The sequence below is a fragment of the Xiphophorus maculatus genome, chromosome 16, assembly GCF_002775205.1.
Source record: "Xiphophorus maculatus strain JP 163 A chromosome 16, X_maculatus-5.0-male, whole genome shotgun sequence".
Taxonomy (NCBI): domain Eukaryota; kingdom Metazoa; phylum Chordata; class Actinopteri; order Cyprinodontiformes; family Poeciliidae; genus Xiphophorus; species Xiphophorus maculatus.
Window position 1 is genome coordinate 14586809 of NC_036458.1, and position 23456 is coordinate 14610264.

Here is a 23456-nt window from a genome sequence, read left to right on the forward strand (position 1 = left end):
TTTACTTGTTTGAATACATTTTAAAATCTAAGAATGAAATTTCTATCCGGAATTTATATAATGTTAGTATGTACAACAATTTATGGGATTTAACAGACAAACCTGTAGTTAAATATATTTAGGGTTGCCTTTAGAGTTATGGTTGAGGGAAATACATATTTTAGTATATTCTTGACTAAAACAACTTCATGGAAGTACATTCAAATGCATCATATTCTACAATGACATTGACATGGCACAATGTTTACTCTAGAGGTATGGGGGGGGGGGCACACCCCCTATATGCATTGTGTGTTCTTTCATCACACCCACAGTTAATTTCAAGAACCCTGTTCTCTTTTGGGGCACAATTTGGAGTCCAACATAGATTATTTTTGACAATCCGTTGAACTGCATAGATTTAATCTTTCCAAAATAAAGTTTGTCGAAGTTTCAAATGGTCAACTCAGCTTGAAAAACTCTGTTTCTATGCAGTATATGCTTTGCAAAGAATTACTAATAGCATAAATACACACCCTAAAGACAGCCTAAGTACCACCAACTGGCACTTGTACCAGAGTTTGAGAAACGTGGATATAGAATATGGCCTGAGGGATGTGGGCTGCCTGCTCACTGACTCTTGCCACCATCAAGAGGTTTGACCGTTGCACCTCTTATCCAATGAGAGTGAAGTACTGCGCTTTCACATCCAATCAGAGCGCGGAATTTGACTGGTGGGCTGGTTCTAAACGCCTGGCACCGCAGAAACAGCGGATCTGCTAGTCGTATGTTTTTTCAGTCTCGGGTGGAGTCTACATCCCTTCGCTTCTCTGCGGGCAACGAGGAGGATTTCTTCTTTTTTTTTTTATTAGTTTGACTACTGCTTATAACCCGCCAAGACATTGAAGCAGCTCCTCGAAGATGACGACGACCACCACGTTTCAAGGGTTAGACCCCGGTTCTAAAAGCAGTTCCAGGTAAAAAAAAAAAAAAAAAAAAGACATAAACCAAAAAAGGGGCAGTTGAATATCTTCCATGGAGGAACAAAAGGAGTGGGATGTGGGGAGAAACCGTTCGGCTAGCAGACGCCTCTTTTCTGGCTTCGTTTAAAGGGCAGCCCGCTAATGGTGGTGGTGAAGGATATAACTGGATTGAGCTAAACTGTCACATAGACTTGCTAATTGAGTTAATCTTATTGGGTCGCAGAAGCACCATACCCTTTAGCCACCATAAGTTAGTTTGGTTAGCCTGCTGTGTAGGCGTTGGGCATGAGAGCTGGACTTAAAAAAAAAGAAAGAAAAGCGAGATTTTTCGCTTTCGTTTGAAGAAGTGGACAAGCCTTTTTTAAAATCTGTTTGTTTTGAAGTTTCAGTTAAAATTTCTCTAATTCCTAAATGTGTTGTTGTTTGAAACTACAGTGTTTTTTTTTTTTTTTTTGCCTTTTGTATTTTTTTCACATTCTTAATGGTGTATTTTGACTGCTAAAGTCGGAGCATGTGACTGACTAGACTTTTTGTCTGCATATCTTTGTCTTTGATGTGATCTAAGTGGAAGAAAAATACATAATTTATTCTTGATGGCTATTTTTTCTAAATCTTTGTTTATGAATGAGTGCTTTTTTTGTGAAAAAAATAAAGTTTTCTCTTTTAGAAAAGAAACACCTCATCCTTAAAGCATGCAGGCATTCTTTTCCTGTAAGTGATGCATGTCTGGATGCATTCCTCCCCCTCTGCAGTAAAAAGAGTTGCTACCTTTCTTTACTTTTCTATGGCTTCAGGGTCCATATATTTATCTTAATTTTGTCAATAATTTTGAGAGTATACTTGTCTGGGGGTGGGCTCTGAGACTGCAAGCTGCTTTTGGGTGATGCAGGGGACTTGGGTGGGGGCTAACTAAGCCTGTAAATCTTATCTTAGCTCTTTGCTTTTGGTCTCTAAAGCCCTTTTTTTTTTTTTTTTTTTTCTTTTTTTAACAATCCGCTGGTCATTTCTGTGGCTGTGTCCAAAAAAAAGACCCACAGGGCAGTGAGTTTAACAAAGAGGAGAGATCTAATCTTTGTAGGCCATCAAAGACCCTCCTACCCCTACCTTATCAGAGATACCATCTTTAGCTGTGGAGTTCCTGCATTTGCTCACGAAATTGCCCTCTTGCTCCCAAGCAGTTGATTATTTTATTGATATTATTTGCAGTTTGGGTCTAGGGTGGGGTCATCTGCCATGCTGCTAACAGCTTTCTCCCCTCTCATCACAATCCATGTGGAAACCATGAGCTCATCCTCTTTTGGCCTGGAGGTAAAGTCTGGTTTAGGCATTATTGTCACAGCAGTGTGTGTGAGGGACGAAAAAAAAAAGGGGGGGGAAAAAATTCAGTGAGGAGTGGCGTGCAGCCATGACTCTAGTTGATCTCCTTTGTATGGTTTGAGGAGGTGAGGTGTTTGTTGGGTTCCCATCTGCCTGCTTGGCCTTTTGGACAGCTGCTCTGTGTGTCAGCTGGTGGCTTCAGGGACTTTAAGGAGAGGAGAGTTTGCTTAAAAAAAGAGGGAGGGGTCCGACATGGGCTGTGCAAGCAGATTGGTATCTCTCATCCACCCCAACTGTCACAGTAAACTTTGAAGGCGTCTCTGAAAAGTGACCATTGCTTTTTCTCATGTGTTGAACGCATAGATTTCCTATAATTCCTCAACCTTCAACTATTGCCTTTTGTTCTTGGGGTTTGATCCAACAGAAACACAAAATTTGGGTAAATCTCTTTTTAATAACGATGAACTACACATTTTGTGTCAGTGCAAAGGAATCTGTAGTAAGATGAGGCTACTGCTAGCTTGCTAAGTCTGCGATTAAAGGCAAGCGGAGTCAGCTGCAGGGCAGAGATTGTGACTGACTGAGCGGCTGACAGCCGCGGCTTAAACTCATTGGTTGCTCTCTGTGTTTGGTATTCTTATGAAAGGGTATGGGGGGAGTCTGAGCATCCTCCATGTTTTATTTGTTTATTGAGTCATTGATTTTTGCACAGCTGGTTTTTTGTTTGAGATGTTACGGCCTTCCGTCAGACTATTTTTACAGTCTGTTTTTAATTCCCAAGGGTACTACGGCCGCCTGGTGGGGAGTCCAACTTCTCTCTCGGCTCAGATGAAAACTCAACCCCCCAACGCAAGAATAAGATGGCCTCTAGCATCTTTGCAGAACCCGATGACCCCCATGCTCATCGAAGAAACAATCCACCAAGTAAGTTGATCAACCATCGCTCTAGTTTTGCATGCATCTTAAACAAAGATGTGGGAGCAAATACAGTGTCTTACAAAAGTGTCCATAGCCCTTGAAAGGAATATTTTTGTCAAATTATAGCTACGAACTACAATGTATTTGACATGATAGATCAACACAAAGTAGTGCATTATTGTGAAGTGAAAAGAACTGACACCAAAGTATATCCGCAAATAAAATCTGGAAAATGTGTCATGTATGTTTTCAGACCCTTTGAGTCATTTTTTATTTTTTTTTAGTAGAACCACCAATAGATACAATTACAGCTGCAGATAAATATTTGGTATGTCTTTGCATGCAGAGACTCAAATATTTACACATTCTTCTTAGCAAAACAAACTCAGGTATATAGGATGAACAGAGTTTGTGAACGTCAATTAAGTCTAGACTTCAACATTTTGACTCATTTCATTATGAATTGTTTTCCTGCTGGAAGGTAAACCTGAAGTCCCTTGTTGCCTTGAACGGATTAGCCCATATCTCCAGCTGTCTTCCCCTCTACCTTTGACTTGCTTCCCTGTACCTGCTGAAGAAAATCATCCCCACAGCATGATCTCCCCACCACCATGTTTCACTGATGTGTTCAGGGTGATCTGTTGTGTTAGTTTTAATACTTCAACATTTTGCATGTTGGTGAAAACATGCAGTTTTGGTCTCCCACATTTGCAATGTCTCTTACACGGCTTGTGGCAAGTTTGAAACGGGTCTTCTTATGTTTCTTTTCTCTTGCCACTATTTAATAAAGGCAAAATTTGCACAATATAGAACTAATGGCTCCCATGTCTATTGCTTCTTTCACTTGAGCTATGGACCTCTGCAGCTCCACCAGCATTACCGTGCTTCTCTTGGCTGCTCCTCTAAATATTTGCACTGAGTCGTAGCCTGGGATGTTGGCTTAAGTAGATGATCCTGTGCAAATTTGTTTGTTCCATGTTTTTTTTGTGTGTGTGTGTGGTGATTGATTGAACAGTGCTTTGAGACGTTCAAAGATCAGCTGTTATAACCTAACTCTGCTACACATGTCTCTACAGATTTCTCCCTGACCTGTAAGCTGTACTCTTCAGTTTTTATGAAGCTGTTTGTTGACTGTTCTCTAGAAAACCTCTAAGACTGTTAAACAAATCATACAGAGATTAAATGGCGGATAGTTTAAGTCTGTTTGTTTATCTAGTGACTTCTAAAAGTTGCCAGACTTTATTTTGGGGCACTAGAGTAAAATTATCTGAATATTAATGTACCAGATTTTTATTTTGTTAAAAAAATAAATTAATTAATTTGGTATCATTTACCTTCCAATTTATTGTTGTGCACTTCTTTGTGTTGGTCTATCCCATAAAATTCAAGTAAAATGCATCAAGTTTTGGCTGTAAAAAAGTTTAAAAAAAGTCAAGGGGAAAATATAGTTTTGCTAGGTACTGTAAGACGCAGACTGAAGGCTCATTTTGCTCATCAGAGGGAGTTTCCCACATTTGTTGCAGCCAAAGGGCCCTGGAGTGCTGGCACCAGGGTAATTTGAAGCTAGGCTTTGTTAAATAAAGACTGTAGATCAGAGCCTGCAGTGGAAAGACAGGAAAACTGTATCACTTGGTGAAAAGCATGGCCTTGCACATGGAGAAGGGAAGTGAATGCAGCAGAGGGTAATAAGGCAGCAAAGGGCGCCGAGAACGCTCAAGGTCACTGCAAACTTTCAGCCACGGAGGCTTAAATGTGATTTGACGTTTATGCCTTTGAGAGTGGTTTGAAAGCCTGGAAAGTTTCCGTCATTATTCACTGCTCAGCATGCGATGGTTTCCGTGCTTTTTTCAAGATAATGGTTGTTTGAGGGAGAGAAAGAAAATTTCAGTCTTGACAAAAGTGAAATTTCCAGAATTTTCTGGGCACAAACAAGAATCTGACCTAAAATCGCTCCTTTTCGTCTTAGACAGCTTGCAGCTGATTACAGTAAAGCCTTTTCCTGCCTGCATTGTTTCACTTGGGGCCGTGTCAAGTTTAGAAGAGCTCCTCAGACTTGCCCCACTTTAGCGCACACAACTGGAAGAAGGAGAGGAGCAGGAGGAGGAGGATATTGATTTTATTCGGGGGTTATGGTAACTTACTGCTCGGTTTACAAGCACCGTTCTCAGTCTGCGAGGCTTCTGTGTGAACGCTCATTTATCTGGCGTGCAGCGCTGTGTGGATTCCATGGTAAATAATCAAATGTGCGTTTTATAAGGCCTGGATATGTCTCCGCCATCTGGAGCCATATTACAGCCAGTTAGGAAGAAGCTGCAGAAGTGCTCCAATCTTTTTCAACAATGAGGGGGGGAAAAGCCATCCAGTTTGTTTTTAAAATACTCCACAAGAAGCTTTCTATTGGTTTATTGATTAAATGCAAGTTATGGAGCAGGAGTGTCACTTACCCCAGCAATTATAATTGGTAATTAATTTCCCATAACTTCCTGTGTCTTAAATTGAATGATAAAGGGAAAGAAGGAAGAGGAAGTCATTTAATGAGAGTTGCATAGGTTTGATGGTTCACTTCTACCTAAGCGACTCTTCGTGTTCGGCACGGTAATGGTTAATGTTTTAGCGTTTTATAACTCCAGAGCTGGTTGGTATGTTTAAGAGCCCTCAGCTTCTTCCCACATGATGAGCGCACTCTTAATAAGAGAGGAAACGAAGACGAGCAGCAACCACACAATTGCCTTTCCTGTCTCCCTGCTTTCATGCGTTTATGCCTCGGACCCATGAGATCCATAAAGTTAAGCAGGATGCTCTGTTTCGTATAATCCATCAATCTCTTCAGTTTAATCCTCTCATGCTTCACATTTGTTGCCCAACGGGCAGTTAACTGATCGGGCTCAGAAATATTGAGTTATGAACGAGCCCCTTGTCGGGGTATGTACTCTTTGTGATGATGCACTTTACTCCATTAACAACAACAGCAGCGGCGGCCTCTCGTCTGGCTCTCCGGCAGCCGACGTTTCTCGTCATCACAAAGACAGCTTGTCCCCTCCCCAGACCTCTGGATGATAGTGGTGGCCTTACGTGGCCTCGGGTAGCACCGCCTGTCGCTCCACAGCGGGCCAATACGGGGGTTTTAATGCCCTCTTTGCAGGCACTACACGAGGTTATGTGGGTCTTGGCGCTCGGGTTGTCTGTCTGGACGCCTTCCACTGCATTTCAGATTTGGTGATGTTTCCTTGTCGGTTCCCAGCGATTTCCAGCGTGAGGTATTTCAGTCGGATGCTCTTGTAAAGCTGATGTTTTTTCCATCAAAGCTGAGTTGATGAGACTTGCTGAGGGACGTGCAGCCTTATGAGCTGGACATGTCTAGTCCTGATTTGGCTTTGTTGCTAATTGGATTAGTCGCATATGGTATGAATCTGCTGCTTTAAAGCCGTGTTTGTGTTTCCTGTCTAGCTTCAGCAGAAGTGCTAATCTGGATGTTTCCCTCACAGTTTTAAGTCGTGTTTTTTTTTTTTTTTTTTCTTTCAACATCCAGCTGGGGCTCCTACTGGAACCCTGTGCGGGGAGCCCTCAGCCCCCCTCAGGAGGGTCCAGCAGCCTCTCCTCTTCCCTAAGAACCCCCAGCCAGAGCTGACCACCATCCACAACTCTGGAGCCGCCATGATCTGGAACCAGAGACGAGAGGTACCCGTCGTTTCCAGCGATTATTCTCTGTTTCCACAACAGAGCAGGAGCCTATTTGGGCCCGGGGATCACAGATAAAAATCTATTTCAGTGGAAAATGTAGTCGGAACGGGTGGCTTAATTTGTCTTTTTGAAACTAATCCACGTTTTCAGATAAATATGCGCTGACATTTGTAATCCCAGCAGAGGTTTGGTTTTTCACACAGAGTCCTCACTGTCAGACATGGAAAGAATTTCTTAATAGAGCAGTCCGAGTGAAGACATACTGAAACAAAATCCCTCCAAGAAAATAAAATAAAAGGGTGACAAAATTCAGAACGTCTTGCAAAAGTATTCATAGTCCTAGAAATTTTTTCACACTTATTTTATTTAAAAAGGAAAATGCACATTAATCAATCGGTCATGTAAATATGCCAAACTTAACCCATTGTGTTCAAAGGTTCTTTGTCATGTTATAAGCAGCTTGAACGTTTATGGAGATTTTGCATGATAAACCAGGGGAAAGTGGAGCTTGATTGTGAAGTGGAAGAAAAAGGATACATGGTTTTCATTGTTTGTTGTATTCTGGCTTCCTGAGTTGTTACTTTTACTGTAGCAGCAATGAACTCTGTTAATTTTTGGAGATTTGTGCTTCATGCAAGTTTGCAGCCTCTGCATCTTATTACAGTCATTCGTAGAGTCAACATCTGACAAAATTACTGGTCGATTTGCTTCAAACCAGATGAAAACATGCCTAATTTACATTTCCTTTTTCTCTTCTTTGCTTAAAATTCTCATAAAAGTTGGACAGAAACATAGCTATAGAGACATACAACCATGCAATCACAAACTCCCACCTAGGGAGAATTTAGAGAGACAGAGGGAAGTAGCAAGAGCACCAGGCAAAGGGAGAACATGCAGAAAGAGTTCAGGCTGGGATTCAAACTCGGGGCCGTCTTACTGTAAGGCAACATTGCTACCAACTGCTCCACTATTTCGCTACATTATCATTATAGTTAAATCATTTCAAAATAAGGAGCAGACACCAAGACACAATCAATTCACAAACCATCAGCTTCCAGTTAATGTTGGGTTTAAACAAACAAATAATAATAAATAAACAAAACAGAGCATATTGTCATGTATTGATAACCAGTTTGATACTATTGTCCCTTCTTTTTCTGATATTTTAGGGTGAGAACGGCCAGGATCAAGCAAACGATGGTAAGTACCCTGACTTCCTCAGCTGTTTTTACAAAAACAAATCCTTTAAGTGTCTGTCACAGGATGATTGTGACTAAACAGCAGGGCATGACTTGGATTACTCAGTGAAAGGCTCCATGGTGTACCAAAACAGACCAGGTAATTCTACTCTTCCTGCCCCTTCAATATCAGCTTGTGGAGAGCTGTCTCGTCTTTACTAGGGGAAAAAAACAAAACAAAAACAGGATTCAACTTCTCCCTTTCTGAGTCAACAACACATGATCTCTTTGATGTGGTTTGTTCCTGTCATGATGGCACGGCGATCTGGAGTCAAGCAGCTGTTTTATGATGGCAGGCTTCACTTAGTATGAAAAGCTTTTCATTAATCACCAGGTGCAAGATTTGAACTGAGTGGCTGGCTCCTCCGATAATAACAGGGGTCTGCAGCCTGGTTTGAATGAAAATATTGAAACTAAAGCTACTTTTGTTGCCTTTATGTGAAGCATTTCCTCTGCGTTTATGTTGGCAGCGAATTTCAGTTTCTGAACACAATCCAACTCCTGTTTTGGTGGTTGAACCGTATGCTAGCAGGAAGCGATGACTCAGAGCAGACAAGACGGACACGTTTAGAAAGGTCAAATATCAGAACATCTGCGTCCGCACTCACCGCGCATTGCAGTCCTGCTGTCTGTGGCGAAGGGCCCCTTAACTTAGAACGAATACAGTTGTCACAGCTGCTTCTATTGCCCTTCCCCTGTCAGGCCTCAAGTCAGTTCTGCTTTTCAGATCGATAAAAGTGATGACAAACAGTGTTTACTAGACATGGACTGTTATAGGAATCTCATGGTATAATAGGATAAATAGAAATTTCACACGTACTTACTCAGAAATGCAGAACAGAAACTAATTGCTTTTAGTTTAATCAGAAAAGCAACCATCACTCATAGTAGTGCATAAATTAAAGATGGATTCAGCACAATAAAGTCATCTATACCAGAAATCAGATTTGTTTAATAGATTTTAATTAAATAATTGGGAGTGAATACCTGCTAAATTTAGTAGTAAATGAATTAAGCATTTTTATTGTGCACGGAATTATGCAGTTTTAATTTATATTGATAAGCTAAGCGTTCTGTTGCTTAAGACCGGCCGCTAATGTAGCTTCAGATTAGCATTACTTTGACACGGAGCTTCTTCAGTTTCCACACTGGTAGTCTTTCTCTTTCAAAACTGGAAATATCTCCAACAATTTAGTTGGAAAGTTTTTTGTTCATTTGTTTTGTAAACATGAGAATATTAATGTTAGCCTTCTTTCTGCTAGCTTACCAGCAGAGTGCTACAACTGGGTAAAGAGAGGCTCTCCAACCTGTCAGCTAATCTGCATTGCTGACTCTGGTGTCTTTCTTCATCCCCTTGACATTTTATCCTTCCACTCAACCTTCCATTAACATACTTGAATACAGTCTCTAATTATTCAACTACTTTTGAAGTGACCATATACTGGCTTACAATTTTTCTGTAGACTGTCAATAACTCAAGACACTAATTGTATCCACCATAACGCAGCATTTCTGTATCAACCTAAAAGCCATTCAAATTGATTAAAAAATGCTTAAAATATGTCACTATGTGCAAGAAATCTAAAGAATAAGCTTCACTTTTAGAATTGAATTGTTGCAATCCATCAACTTTTTGATAATATTTTATTTTAGCAAGGTGTGCCTGTACTTTTACACCATGCTTGGTGCCTACTGTGGAAAAGCAGCAGCACTTCAGATAAAAAAGGATCTCAAGGCCTCAACATGGTTTGCATGTACGCTTAGGCAAAGCTGCTCACACACAAACACTCTTATTTATGCTTATTTCTGGGTCAGCTCTGTTGTTGACCAACCAGCTGGCCTCCAGAGTCACACTCTAAACAAAAATAAGTTTGATTCCTCGCAAATAACTAAGCCTATTGTTTTGTGTTTTTGATTGAACTCTTCAGTTTCAGATAAATCAACCATCAATGCTCCTTTTGTTTTTCAGAAATTTTCTGTCTGCTGCTTCATGTTAACACCTTTTGATTTTTGAACATTTAATGTGCATTGATGACCATGAATTGACCCTAAAGGTCAGCTTCTGGTTAGTCGGTACTGATCTACTCATATCAGCTGCCCATTACAAAACCAGTACATCCTTCTGCCACAATGCAGCAGCAGTGGTAGACCAGCTGTGGTTTCATATGAATGTCTGGAGCACATCTTCAGCCGCTGATCTAAATTATATCTGCTGTAATCCAATTAGCAGTCTGTGGTCAGATTCAGTTAAACTTAAGCACCCTGTGGTTTCTTATTGTTGCCGTATCTGTAGAGAGCCCTGAATATGTGGAGGGGGAGCTGGAGGAGCCCGAGCAGAAGGAGACATCACAGGCCCCTGACCCGTCGGGAGGCGCCAACGCTGCCGCAGGCGGTCGGAGAAACCCTCCTGGTGGCAAATCCAGCCTCATTCTGGGTTGAGACAACTCCTTTTTCTTTGTTTTCTTTTTTTATATATATATTTTTTTTCATTCAATCACTCTTGTTTTAAATTTTTTGAAGATAAAAACACCCCCCACCACTGTCTTCCTCCTCATCAACATGTCACTGTCTCTTCTTGTCCTCCTCCTTCCCGTGCCGTCACGTCCATGGACTCTCATGTCCTCTCACTCCACCCTCAAACCTTTTGTTTGATCCTTTTTTTCTATTGAAAGAAGAAAACTGTTGACAAAAGCACTTTATGTATCTCCCACACCCCTCCCATTTCAGCCCATCCTGTAGTGCATCGCGCCTGCTGGGAAAGGCATGACATGATCTTAGCTTGTCCCTCATTCCTTCCTCTGTTGTAAATGGTAAAACAAAAAAAAACTAAAAAAGATTTGATGTGTGGATTTCTAAAAACAATAAAGATTCATATGAAATTGCATCTGCTGGGTTTCCTTCTTTCTAACTTGGTATGAGGAAAAACTGTAGGAACTGTTTCCAGACGAAATGTCGTTGCTGATCACCCAGTCTAGACGTGGTGTATGCAAGACGACTGTTAATTCTCTCCTCTTCAGTTTCCATCTGCATAAATGTCCAGAAGCAAAGAGCCTCTTAATATTTATGTGTGCTGAAATGAAGCCTTGTGGCGGCAGCTGTGGAGAGAGAAGACAGACTCCAGTCTGGAAATCTGCCCAGCTGAAGTAACAAGAATGACTGCTGCAGTGACCTGTGTCAAAATGAGAAAAAGAAATATTTTTATGACCTCACAAGTTGGATATTTGGCTTCCAGAGCGTTTCTGTGTCAAGATGAGTGTTGCCTTTTGATAAGCCTGAAGGTTGGGGGGTTTTAAACAAAACATGGAAAATGATTCCTTATTTGGTTTTGGGCTCAAGGTAAATATCAGTAGGAACACAAAGGTTGAAATCATACTTTTGTCAAAAAAAAAAGTATTTTCCCCATTTTCTGCTCATTTTTTTTAATTATAAAAAAACAAACGTAATTGATGCTTAGCTTGACTGATTGCACAACCACTTAACTCTTAAGTTCTTGCTTTTAGATTACGTTTATCACCTAGATGGAGGTGTATTGTTTTTATAAGTCTGAGCTCCTTAGTGTAAAGCGTATAGTCTCTGAGGCAGATCCTCCTCTTCAGATTACTCATGATGGAGCTTAACTGCAGAGCTGAAGATCTTAAAACCCTCTTTAGAAAAATGGACACAGCACCTCTCTTCTAAAGGACCCACTCGCCTGTATGTATATGTATATGTACTTAAAACATCAAACTTGATAGGAGACATGTTGGAAATTAAAGCTGAGGCATATAAAGAAGCTGCAGTGATCTGCAGCTCAGGAGAAAGAATATGTTAGCAAGAAAACTATTAATTGTTTAGTCCAAACAGATGTTCATTATGGGAGAGTTTTGTTTAAACCTTCACATAAGCCATGTGGGGGATACCTTTAATGAGTAAAAAAGGATACTGTTTCAATAAGAACTTTTTGTTGTTGATTTTTGGTCCATGAGGTGGGAAACCCTGAACACATATTCCCCAGTCATGGGCATTTTCTTGTTTAAAAGGGGCAGCATAGCAAGCTGAATACAGAACATAAAACCAGTTGAGACTTAAGAGTTTTAGTATGGTCCTGTCAAAGTTCAGACTAAAATTCAATTCACAATCTGTGCAATGACTTAAATGAATGTTCACAAATGCTTTCTGTTCAGCCCCACTTGAGAATAAGCTACTTTTCCAGGATTGGGCAGCATGAAGACATGTCCTAAAAGAACAAGAAGAAGAAGTGAGTCTACAAAATATTGACTCAGTAGCACTGAATACCAACATGATTTATCTTCTATGTTACAACTATGTGCCACTTTGTGTTGCTCTATCAAATACAATCCCACTAAAAGACATTGGGGTTTGTGGCTAATGACAAAGCAAGAAAAATATTCTAGGCTTTTAAATTACACGGTTGCTTTGTGTCTTACCTACTCGTCAGCTACAGCAACTCCTTCAGGCCCAACCCTTGAGCTGCTTAGTGCTGTGCAGCAGCAGTGTGTTTCAGCCATTTTTTTTTTGCCAGAAAAGGCATGCACGGGTCACTCAGATCAGGAAAAGAACTTCCTGCCCTGGAGAAAGGCCAGGATGTTTTATTGCACTCAATGAAAGCCTGTTTGCAGCCAGCGTTGTGTCAACAGGGAAAGTCCTGTGCCCTGAAGAGTTGGTCTAAATATCTGCTGCTGCTACAACCTTCTGATGCACATATGACCAAAACAGATAATAAACTAAAGCGACTTGAGATTTACTGACAGGTTTTTTTTTAAATGTTTTGTTCATTTTTACTATGTAGATGGCAAATTAAATTCAGTAATATGCAAAGTTACACATACTGCGGACATTTTGCGTATATTTTACATTAAAGGTTCTTAAAGTGATTTTTTTTAGTACTTATTTTAGTTTAAGACATTTTTGTTTGCAAAAGCAGTCTTAATTAACATGTTCACGTTACATCAGCTAATAATGTCAAACTGCATTTTATTGGGATTTTATCTTAACGACTAAAGCAAAATAGCACATACTTGTAAAGTGGGAGGGGGGAAAAAAAAGGATTTTTACCAAACGTTTGTTGTGAATTTTAATTCAGACCCCTTCTACTATGTGATCCCTAAATTAAATCTAACTTACATTTGCAGTTTCGCTTGTGCGTTCCAAAATGGGTGTAAATACTTTCCGAATGCACTGTAACGTTAAGCTTTGCTCTTTTGTTCTGGCCAGCAGCTAATCAGTTTGGAGCCAGACTCTGTTGTCTATCCGCTTTGATTATCCGACTAATCTTTCCGCAAAGATGGGAGATTATCATTTTCCTCCCCCCACCCCGGCACAACCTGAGTTATTTATCCGCCGCGTGTGTGTGACATGTGTTTAAGCAGCACTCGCTCGTTTGCTATTTAATTGATCGACGGTTCCATTAGTCCATGTGTAGTCCAGATGAGGCCAACCGGAGGTCTCCGAGGAGGAAGAGGAGGCGTGAGCACGGGAAGTCGAGTGGGGAAATGAGGTGAGTCATCTCTGAGTGATGTGCAAACAGTCTGTTAATCGATACCACCATTTAGTCATGTGCACTGACTCTGCAACTATTCAGTGGAGGAGGTTTATTCAGACGGCCTGCAGAATAACTGTTGGTCATAAAAAATAAAAAAAAACCCAGTGAGATTCATCATTCTTGTCCTGTTTTTTGTTGATTTCCTGGCCTTTCTGTGAGCAAGACAGGAGTCATCCTGGTCTGGCAGACTCAGAACTGTACTGCCTCGCACATCGGGACATAAAACAGAAAGCAGCGGCTGGTATATGAATGGGACTATTCCTGTAGCAACAAAGGGACATGAAAGCTCCTTGCACTATCCCCTGTGGCTTATATCCCACCTCCTAAACTGGAAGAGATTGGAGGAAGAGCACTAGTGGCGAAAAAAACGATGAGATAAACTGGGACCTTTTGTTTCTGCTTTTCCTCTGGGGGAAATGAGACCAAACAAGACACACATGCTACAGTCATTGACTGATTGATTTTGCAGTTCCCTGAGGACAAAGAGAACCTTATAAACTATTGTTGTCTTCATGAAATTGTGTACCATTAAAATGATTTGTTCATGTTGCGTATTACTCTGTACGAATTAGGTTTCACAGCAGTATTATGTGCAGTAAGCACATATTTGTGAGTCTTTGTTTCTATCTGTGAGGAAGTAAAAATATGATCTGATCATCATCACCATGCTAAATTTCATAAAACAATATTAACATTACATTATCTTTTTTTTTCTGTATATTTGCTGTTCGTAATGCTTCACATTATTTTTGGTATTGTCTTAGGCTACAAATTTGGTTTATACTAAAGATCTTAGCATTAGACATTTTTCTGTAGCTATTTTGTTGCTAGGTGTGGTTATTTATTTTATTTGTTATGGTAAATTCATACAATATATATATTTTCTTTAGCAGGATTTTAGCTTTATGTTGGTTTGCATTTTACATAACTACGTAAAATGCAGACCAACATAATGTGTGTGAGTACATGCTTCAAATTGTAATGTTAGACAAGAAGATGATTTTAAAAATGAGATCTCTACTTTGAAAGTCAGTGGCAGTACAAAGTAAAATCTTTTCAATTTGTTTTGGCTTTGTGAATCTACATAATGAAGGAGTCAATGAGAGGTCAATGTAGAAGGGGTGACCTTTGGGTGTGAGACCATTTTCTTCTCTGCTACCACAAGAGGGCGGTAGAAACGCAGCAAAGCAACATCAGAGCACATCACACCTTTGATTGCAAACAGAGCCAGTTGGCTTGGTTGGATGGGGCCCCAACCACAGGTAGAGTATCCAAACATTGAACTCAAGCAAAAGTAGCACTACTTCAACAAGTTTTTACTCAACTAAAAGTAAAAAGTAAACATCCAAGAGACAACTCGAGCGTTTTCTGAGAATTGAAAATAAGTCTTGTACATTATCATGGAGGAATTTTAGCTTTACATCTTTCAGACATGGAGTTAAACTGATCTGCCTGTTTAACTTCATGTTGCAGCACCTCAGCTGGGTTTATATCCAGACTTTGATTTTCCACTTCAAAACGTTTGAAGTGGTTAAGTCTAAAAGTCTTTGAGATCATCAATGTTTTGTTTCTTTGTTTTTAGAAAATGGGACATTTCTTTGTGTTCTTTTCAGTCATCGTTGGTTTTACACTTTTTCACCTTCAAACACCACATGAATACCCTCTTTATCCAGTGTTTTTCTCATTGTTGAATCTTGAACACTGACCTTATTTAAAGCAAGTGAGGTCTCGAGTACTTTAGCTGCTATTCTGGGTTCTTTTGTGACCTCTTAAATGAGCCAGCAATGCGCTTTTGAAGTCATTGTAGTTGGCTCGCCACTCCCATGAAGCTTCAGCTTGTTCTATGATTTTGTTGTATCCATTTGTGGATGATGTCGTTCACTGGGACTCATCCACAAATGAGTGGAACCCCCAAGCCTTAGAAATGGCTCTGTAACCCTTTACAGAGTAATTGAAGTCAATGTCTGATTTTTATTTGTTATTTATTTTCTTGATGTGTTGCTTATTAAGTTCTGATGAACCCTACTTAATTATATTTTAAATGTTCTATGATTTTGTTTTGGTTCTGCAAGTCAGGCAGAAATCAGGCTTAAACGTGGCTTGTAAAATTTTGTCAGCTTCCAAAATAATGTGGGTACTCACAATTAACTTATAATTTAATAAAGCGGCTATTCACTTTTTTATTATTTAGCTTTTTTCCCCCTAAGTAAATGAAACCATACCTTGAAAGACCTTCTCAGGCGAATTTAGTCTTATAATGCAATTACTTTGATCTGAAAAAATGTGACAAAGTTTCATTTAGGTGTCTGAAGGAAAAAGAGATCTGAAAGAGCAAAAATACTTTTTCAGAGCTCTGTATTTGTGTTGCCAAAAATACGAGCAACCATGAGTTCCTGTTTGACTCTGTGGTTAAATTAGAGCACGTTTCTGATTCCAGCACAAGAATTTGAGTAGACTTTGTGAACAGCAGTTGTCATGATGTCTGATGCCTGGACGAGGATCTTCACCATCCTTTGTCTCTGTTGCGCAGCAGGTAAAGCTAAGACAGATGAGATAATGAACAATGACAAGCGGTTTAAACCTTACTGGAATATTTCGTCAATATTTTAAACTGTTTGATATAGGTATATGACGGAATAAATAGGATATGAAACAATGTTTTTGGTTTTGCTGTGTAGAGATGAAAAGAGTGGTTTGGAAAAAAGTTGGACAATCCCTTACAATCCAGTGCAGGACTGAGTCTGATCAAGATTTTCTGAATTTAAAAATGGAGACTGCCAATGAGGAAACTGACATTGTTGGTATAGACAAAGCCACAGAAAAAAGAATTGTTCTTCAAGGATTGACAGAAAAAGTTCAGACTTATGGAGCATTTCCCAATGTGGATATCATCATTAAAAACTTGAACGGAAATGACACAGGATCATACTGGTGTCTGTATTCAAAAACGAGCGAAACATTTAATCAACAAATAACAAAAGGTGACGGATCTGTGCTGCTCTTTGTGACAGGTAAGAGTCTCTTTTTCTTTATTAAACCAGCTGCATCTAAGCTCAGTTATTACGTTCTGCTGGACATAACTTGCTTTGTTCAACAGCCTTAGAAAGACACTTTAGTGTCTTTCTAAGACACTGCAAAAGTGGGCATTTAAAAAGGACTAGAAGGTTGAGGCTAAGCAAAAGTTTAAATAACTAATCAGAGAGAATTTTGTTTAAATAATTCTCACCCAAATTTCACCCAAAGTGGTTTGGGTGAAATTTTGAATAGAAACATCAGACTGGCTGTGTGGTTGTGCTCTGTTTGTCTCAGATCTGGCTGCTAACTCTGTGGCTAACCCTTCAGACCAGATTTGTTTTTAACATAAAATACACCGTGTTCCAAATTATTATGCAAGTGATATTTTCTCTATATTTTTCTTAAATGGTCAACGCAAACGATGGTCAGTATAATTTTCAAGTTCTGTAATGATTTAATTCACAGTTCCAACATGGCGTTTGATAATGTAGACCTATTAAAACTTGGTATTTTGGTGAGAAATAACTTTTTTTATGCTTCTTTTTCTGAGAAGGATATCAAAGCCTTAAATATCTGCTATCGATGCAGATTTGCTGAGCTGCCACAAGAGGGCAGTATTAATGCAGCAAAGCACAGGGCTTCCAATTTCTGGTAACTCCACACATTTGACGTTCTTCCGCAAGAATAAAAAGAAAAAAATTAAAGGAGAAAAACGAATCATGATCCCATAGTAAGAATTTAAAAAATATAATAATCTGACCAAATTAATTAGTCTAACATCATTTAAAAAAAGTTTAAGGAAAAGCAGATTTTGGACCTTATTTATTTGATCATCTGCATTTCTGTTAAAGTTTATTTAAAAGCATAAACTTATCAAAGGTGTAGAAACTGCTTACAAATGTATCTTTGATATGATATCCATTCAAAAATTATGTACCCACACATAGCAGATCCTAACTGGTCATGATAGGATTATTGTGTGCAGACTTAAAGTTTCATTGTTTCTTAAACCCTCTTTAGAAGAAAAATAAGGTAAGTAGGAACTTCAACATGCACTTACGGTTAAGAGTTTTAAGTTTTTTTATTCCAATTCAAGATGTTTGAGTTCACTCGTTGGTTTGTAATGGTACAAAGACAAGTGTTGAGCTCTCAGAGGTAAACAACTTCTGTTCTGCAGCAATAGAGGTTGATCAAGGATTGAAAGCTGGTGCAATGCATTCCTACAGGTCTTCCAATTTTTCTGGGATACTTACAATCAGATCTGTCTTCATAAAATCAGTGTTGGAACGCATTGTTGTACTATACCCACATGAACATCAGATAACTGCATTGCACAAAGTAGTGTGCAAACGATGGTCAGTATAATTTTCAAGTCATGAACTATTAGAGTATAAATCAAATTTTACTGAACAAAGCTCCCCATGAGAACAGTATTTTTTTCAGAAATAAAAAACTCAAAATGCACTGCTCCAAATTATTATGCACAGCAGATTTTCTAAACATTTTATGGATTATAAAGAACTGCAAACGGTCATTCTTTGAATGTGCAGCAGTAAGTGGTCACATGTACTAAAATCAAAAGCTATTTCAATCAAAAACATCTTAACAGACCGAGTTACATGTTGACATGTTACCCCTTCTTTGACATCACCTGCACAATTCTTGCATCCATTGAACTTATGAGTTTGTGGAAAGTTTCTGCTTGAATTTCTTTGCAGGATGTCAGAATACTTTCCCAGAGCTGCTGTTTTGATATGAACTGCATTCCACCCTCAGATCTTCTGCTTGAGGAAACTCCAAAGGTTCTCAATAGGGTTGAGGTCAGAGGAGGATGGTGACCACACCATGAGTTTCTCCCCTTTTATCCCCATAGCAGCCAATGACACAGTGGTATTCCTTTACAGCATGAGATGGTGCATTGTCATGCATGAAGATGATTTTGCTACTGAAGGTACGGCTCTTCTTTTTGAACCATGAAAGAAAGTGATCAGTCAGAAAGTCCATATGCTTTGCTGAGGTCATTTTCACACCTTCATGGACTCTGAAGGGGCCGACCAATGATTCTCTCCCCATGATTTCTGCCCAAAAATGACTCCACCACCTCCTTGCTGACGTCACAGCCGTGTTAGGATGTGGTGGCCATCCACCACCAATCCACTACTGTGTCCATCTGGACCATCCAGGGTTGCACAGCAGTCATCAGTGAACAAGTCTGTTTGAAAATTAATCTTCATGAACGGCTGGGCCCACTGCGACCGTTTCTGCTTGTGAGCACTGGTTAGGGGCGGCCGAATAGTAGGTTCATGCACCGCAAGCCTCTGGAGGATCCTCCACCTTGAGGTTCCAGAGGCACCAGCAGCTTCAAATAACTGTTTGCTGCTTTGTAAGGGCATTTTAACACCTGCTCTCTTAATCCGATGAATTTGTCTAACAGAAACCTTCCTCATTATGCCTATATCTGTACAAACCCATCTTTGTTCTGAATCAGCCACAAATCTCTTCACAGTACGATGATAACACGTCAGTTTCCGTTAAATATCTAATGTTTTCATACCTTGTCATACGGCACTGCACTATCTGATGATTTTCGTCAGCAGAGAGATCCTTTCTCTTTTCCATATTGCTTGAAACCTGTGGCCTGCTTAATATTGTGGAACATCCTTCTTAAGTAGATTTTATTTAATTGAGCTCACCAGACAAACTAATCAACCCAGTTCTCTGAAATTAATGATGGTGATTCAAAGAGCCCTGACACACAATACCATCTATAAATTTAATAACACAACAAAAAAATGTAATCTTTATGAGACTTAAATCCAATTTGCATAATAATTTGGAACATGGTGCACATGCAAAAACTGATCAGACGATTTAATTTTGAAAAATAAAACCACTCTTTTGAGTGTAATTTTATTAAACAACCATGAACTACACTAATATGTTAAATGGATATCTAAAATGGGTTTGTTTGCCGTGACATATTATGACAAATTTGTAATTTTGCTACAGACATGCATTATGAGAGTTTAAGGGTAAGAGCTTACAAAGTCAGCATTTGCATGAGGTAAACGTTCAATTACTGGGTGCAGAAAGCTTCACTGTGAAAAGCACAGTTCACCACTATATGTGGCCAAAGAAATGAGATTGTGTGTACCAGTTAGCTGTCACGTTCAGTGCACATTGTGGTTAAAAACAAAAGCACATTCAGACTGAGCTGTGAGAATTGAGTTGAATCATGTCAACAGTAATGGTCAGCATGTATTCTTCCTGGCTGAAGGTCTCCATCTTCCTGTGTCTCTGGTGCACAACAGGTAAGGCTGAAACAGAATTATGCACTATTATGGACAGAGGTATATATGTTTCAAAGCAACTATAATCTTTTAGCAATTTTTTTAGTTGTTATTTGACAATCCTGTATGATCTACTCTGTCTTTTATATTCTTTTGCCTAGAAACAAAAGAGGTGATTTGGAGAGAGTCGGGACAATCCGTTACGATCCAGTGCAGAATTAATACTGATCAAGATTTTCTGGTATTGAAAATGGGCCTTATCGAGGAGACTGAGGTTGCCTTTATCAACAGAGCCTCTAGAAAAATACATTTTCATAAAGGAATCGCAGGAAGAGTTCAAACAAGTGGAACATTCCCAAGTGTGGATATTGTAATTGAAAACTTGAATGGAAGTGACTCAGGGCCATACTGGTGTGTGTATTCAAAACTAGATGACAACTACCATCCACTGGTAACAAAAGGTAATGGATCTGTTCTTCTAATGGTGACCGGTGAGTATGTTGTTCTACGAACTGAATTTTAACTCAACTAATATGTTCAGCTGGACAGTATTTTTGCTTTGTGCAGCAGATTTCTGCAATGTACAGCAACATCCATCAATATACACAGGATATATTTATTAAGGTTTCTAAATAATGATGTGATTAAATTAAAAAATGTAGTAAGTTTAACTTGAATGATAGATTTCTAAACTTAAGCAATTAACTTGACATGTAAAATATTTTAAATGAGAAGATTCTTTAAAATATAACATTTCAAAAATAAACATACAACATCCTGCATGAAAAATAACAATAACTTTATGCTCGTAATTTCAAGGATATACTCGTGAATCAACAACGACCATTATGGGAGAGGCAAAATGTGATGCATCAAGTCTTTCTTTGGTTGTGGTTTATGTTCGCATCATCGTCATTGTTCTGATTGGCCTCATGCTAGGTTTTAGCATTTTGATCATGCACAAGGTATGTTCATGTTTTCTCTTTTCTTTTTTGAGAGAATGTGCCTTTGGTTGTATCTCTACAGGGATGCACCACATGTAATTAAATACAGTTAGAGTCAGATGATTTATTCCTTAAATTCTGCAAGTGTTTCTAATTAGATAGTTCGAATTCAGATCAACCTAATACATCAGTGAAAACTGTGATTATTTTTGACATCTCATTCCTTTGTCATCATTAAGGTTCTTTAAAAATACTTTCTCATTTTTATTCACAATTACATCCTACAGTCAGCAGGTGGCAGCAGGATCCCTGTTCCACCTCATGTATGGTTGTTTTTTTGTCTCATCCAGTCTTTGTTTGGTTTTTGTTTTGCAGAGTTGCAACAAACAACCACTTGAATTGCGTTGTGATGATTTTAATGAAAAAAGAAAAACATACAAGTCTGGAGACATGAAACACAGGATATCAAGTGTGGACAAAAAACAAACAATGAGCAAAAGAATGGAGAAACAGGTGATGGAGCCAAATGGAAATTAGACATTGAAACAAAACTAAAATTCAAAATATAAATACTGAGATGTAAAGTGACACAAGAAACAGACAGACCAATCAGGGGATTGGTCTGTCCCTGACAGACCAATCTGTCTGTCAGATTGACTGAGAGTAAAAGGATCTGGAAACCAAAGTGCAAAATCTCACAAATCTGACATGACAATCACATCTAAAGGAATGAATTACAAATATGCAAGAAACACAACACAAAAATAAGAAACTAAGCATAAAGGAATGAACTAATCTGGCAACACCTTAAAAGTAATGATAAACACAGAGAAATGAACAGAATGGCCAGACTTTTGAACACAAATGACCCACAGGAGAAAATTATTATTTTTGTTATTATTTTTTTTACACTCAATTATTATATTTACACAAACAAAAGATAAAACTCAAACACAACATGATATTCTTTTGATCTGTTTTGGTTGCAACAAAGAGATTACCCACATTATTTTACTCCGAGAAGGAGACAGGGGATAATCTTTGACCACAGCAAAACAAGAAGGACTGACATATACATTATGTGAGTATCATGCTGATCCCCACATGATGCCGCCCTGGGTGGTTACCCATTACGCCCATATTGAAAACCGCTAACTTTAAGTCTTCCACTTGTCTAGGTTCTGTTTAGAGTTGCAATACTTAGCCTCTTTACTTTTCTTTGTGGATCTTAGTTCCTGTCAAAAGTTTTCTTGCTCGCTTCGTGTCCTGTTTATATTGTATAACTTGTTTCTGAGTTTTGTCATTTCTCTGTATTTTCAGTCATTCTTTTGTTGGGCTGTTAGCTGTAATCTTTGGTTCCAGTGTTTATTTTGTGTCTATTTCTCTTCAGCTCTCCTGAATTCCCCACAGTATTGTCTTTCTTCTGGTTTGTCTTTGCTCAACTCATTACTACACTTGTTTACTTTTAACCAGTAATAAAAATTTTTTATCTAATGATCTAAGCAATAATAAAATTGTTAGATATGACAACAGCAGCAGCATGATCCTGCTGTTGTTCATACTTGTCATTTCACTGTTATTTGTAATTCCTGTCGCTAGTTTTTTTATGCCTCCTGCATTTTGGATTTTGTTGTTTCCAGTTTCAATTTTTGCATTAAACCTTTTTACTCAGAGCTCATCTCGCCTCCTGCATAGCTGCATATAGACTCTCTCATCACACCACTTACTGTCAACATTTCAGCTATTGTATATATTTGTAGATAATTTCTTTCGGTAGTTATTCTGTGATCCAGTTGTAACTATGCTATGGTTTTACTTTTCATTCATAAATGTTTTGCACATGTTTTTTTTTAAATTTGTTTTTCATTAAATTTAGCCTGTTTGAGGTCTGTATAAAGCACAATTGTTGTTCTGTAATGATTTAATTCACAGTTCCAACATGGCGTTTGATAATGTAGACCTATTAAAACTTGGTATTTTGGTGAGAAATAACTTTTTTTATGCTTCTTTTTCTGAGAAGGATATCAAAGCCTTAAATATCTGCTATCGATGCAGATTTGCTGAGCTGCCACAAGAGGGCAGTATTAATGCAGCAAAGCACAGGGCTTCCAATTTCTGGTAACTCCACACATTTGACGTTCTTCCGCAAGAATAAAAAGAAAGAAATTAAAGGAGAAAAACGAATCATGATCCCATAGTAAGAATTTAAAAAATATAATAATCTGATCAAAATACTTAGTCTAACATCATTTAAAAAAAGTTTAAGGAAAAGCAGATTTTGGACCTTATTTATTTGATCATCTGCATTTCTGTTAAAGTTTATTTAAAAGCATAAACTTATCAAAGGTGTAGAAACTGCTTACAAATGTATCTTTGATATGATATCCATTCAAAAATTATGTACCCACACATAGCAGATCCTAACTGGTCATGATAGGATTATTTTGTGCAGACTTAAAGTTTCATTGTTTCTTAAACCCTCTTTAGAAGAAAAATAAGGCAGAAAATTATGCAACTTTACAAGTAGGAACTTCAACATGCACTTACGG

At 38.7% G+C, this 23456-nt stretch overlaps 2 protein-coding genes across 2 annotated transcripts; both read left to right on the forward strand.

The window, feature by feature from the left end:
• The first annotated feature begins 735 nt into the window (after positions 1 to 735).
• Positions 736 to 10997, forward strand: jpt1 (Jupiter microtubule associated homolog 1). Its single transcript, XM_005808719.3, has 5 exons — positions 736 to 956; positions 3061 to 3203; positions 6727 to 6875; positions 8048 to 8078; positions 10410 to 10997. The coding sequence occupies exons 1-5, from the start codon at positions 901 to 903 to the stop codon at positions 10553 to 10555; spliced, it is 525 nt and encodes a 174-aa protein (XP_005808776.1). The 5' UTR covers positions 736 to 900; the 3' UTR covers positions 10556 to 10997.
• Positions 10998 to 16146: 5149 nt separating this feature from the next.
• Positions 16147 to 22796, forward strand: LOC111611706. The gene is made up of 5 exons (XM_023349485.1): positions 16147 to 16191; positions 16337 to 16669; positions 20125 to 20454; positions 20783 to 20928; positions 21283 to 22796. Exons 2-5 carry the CDS (start codon positions 16339 to 16341, stop codon positions 21442 to 21444), a joined length of 969 nt encoding a protein of 322 aa, XP_023205253.1. The 5' UTR covers positions 16147 to 16191; positions 16337 to 16338; the 3' UTR covers positions 21445 to 22796.
• Positions 22797 to 23456: the final 660 nt, after the last annotated feature.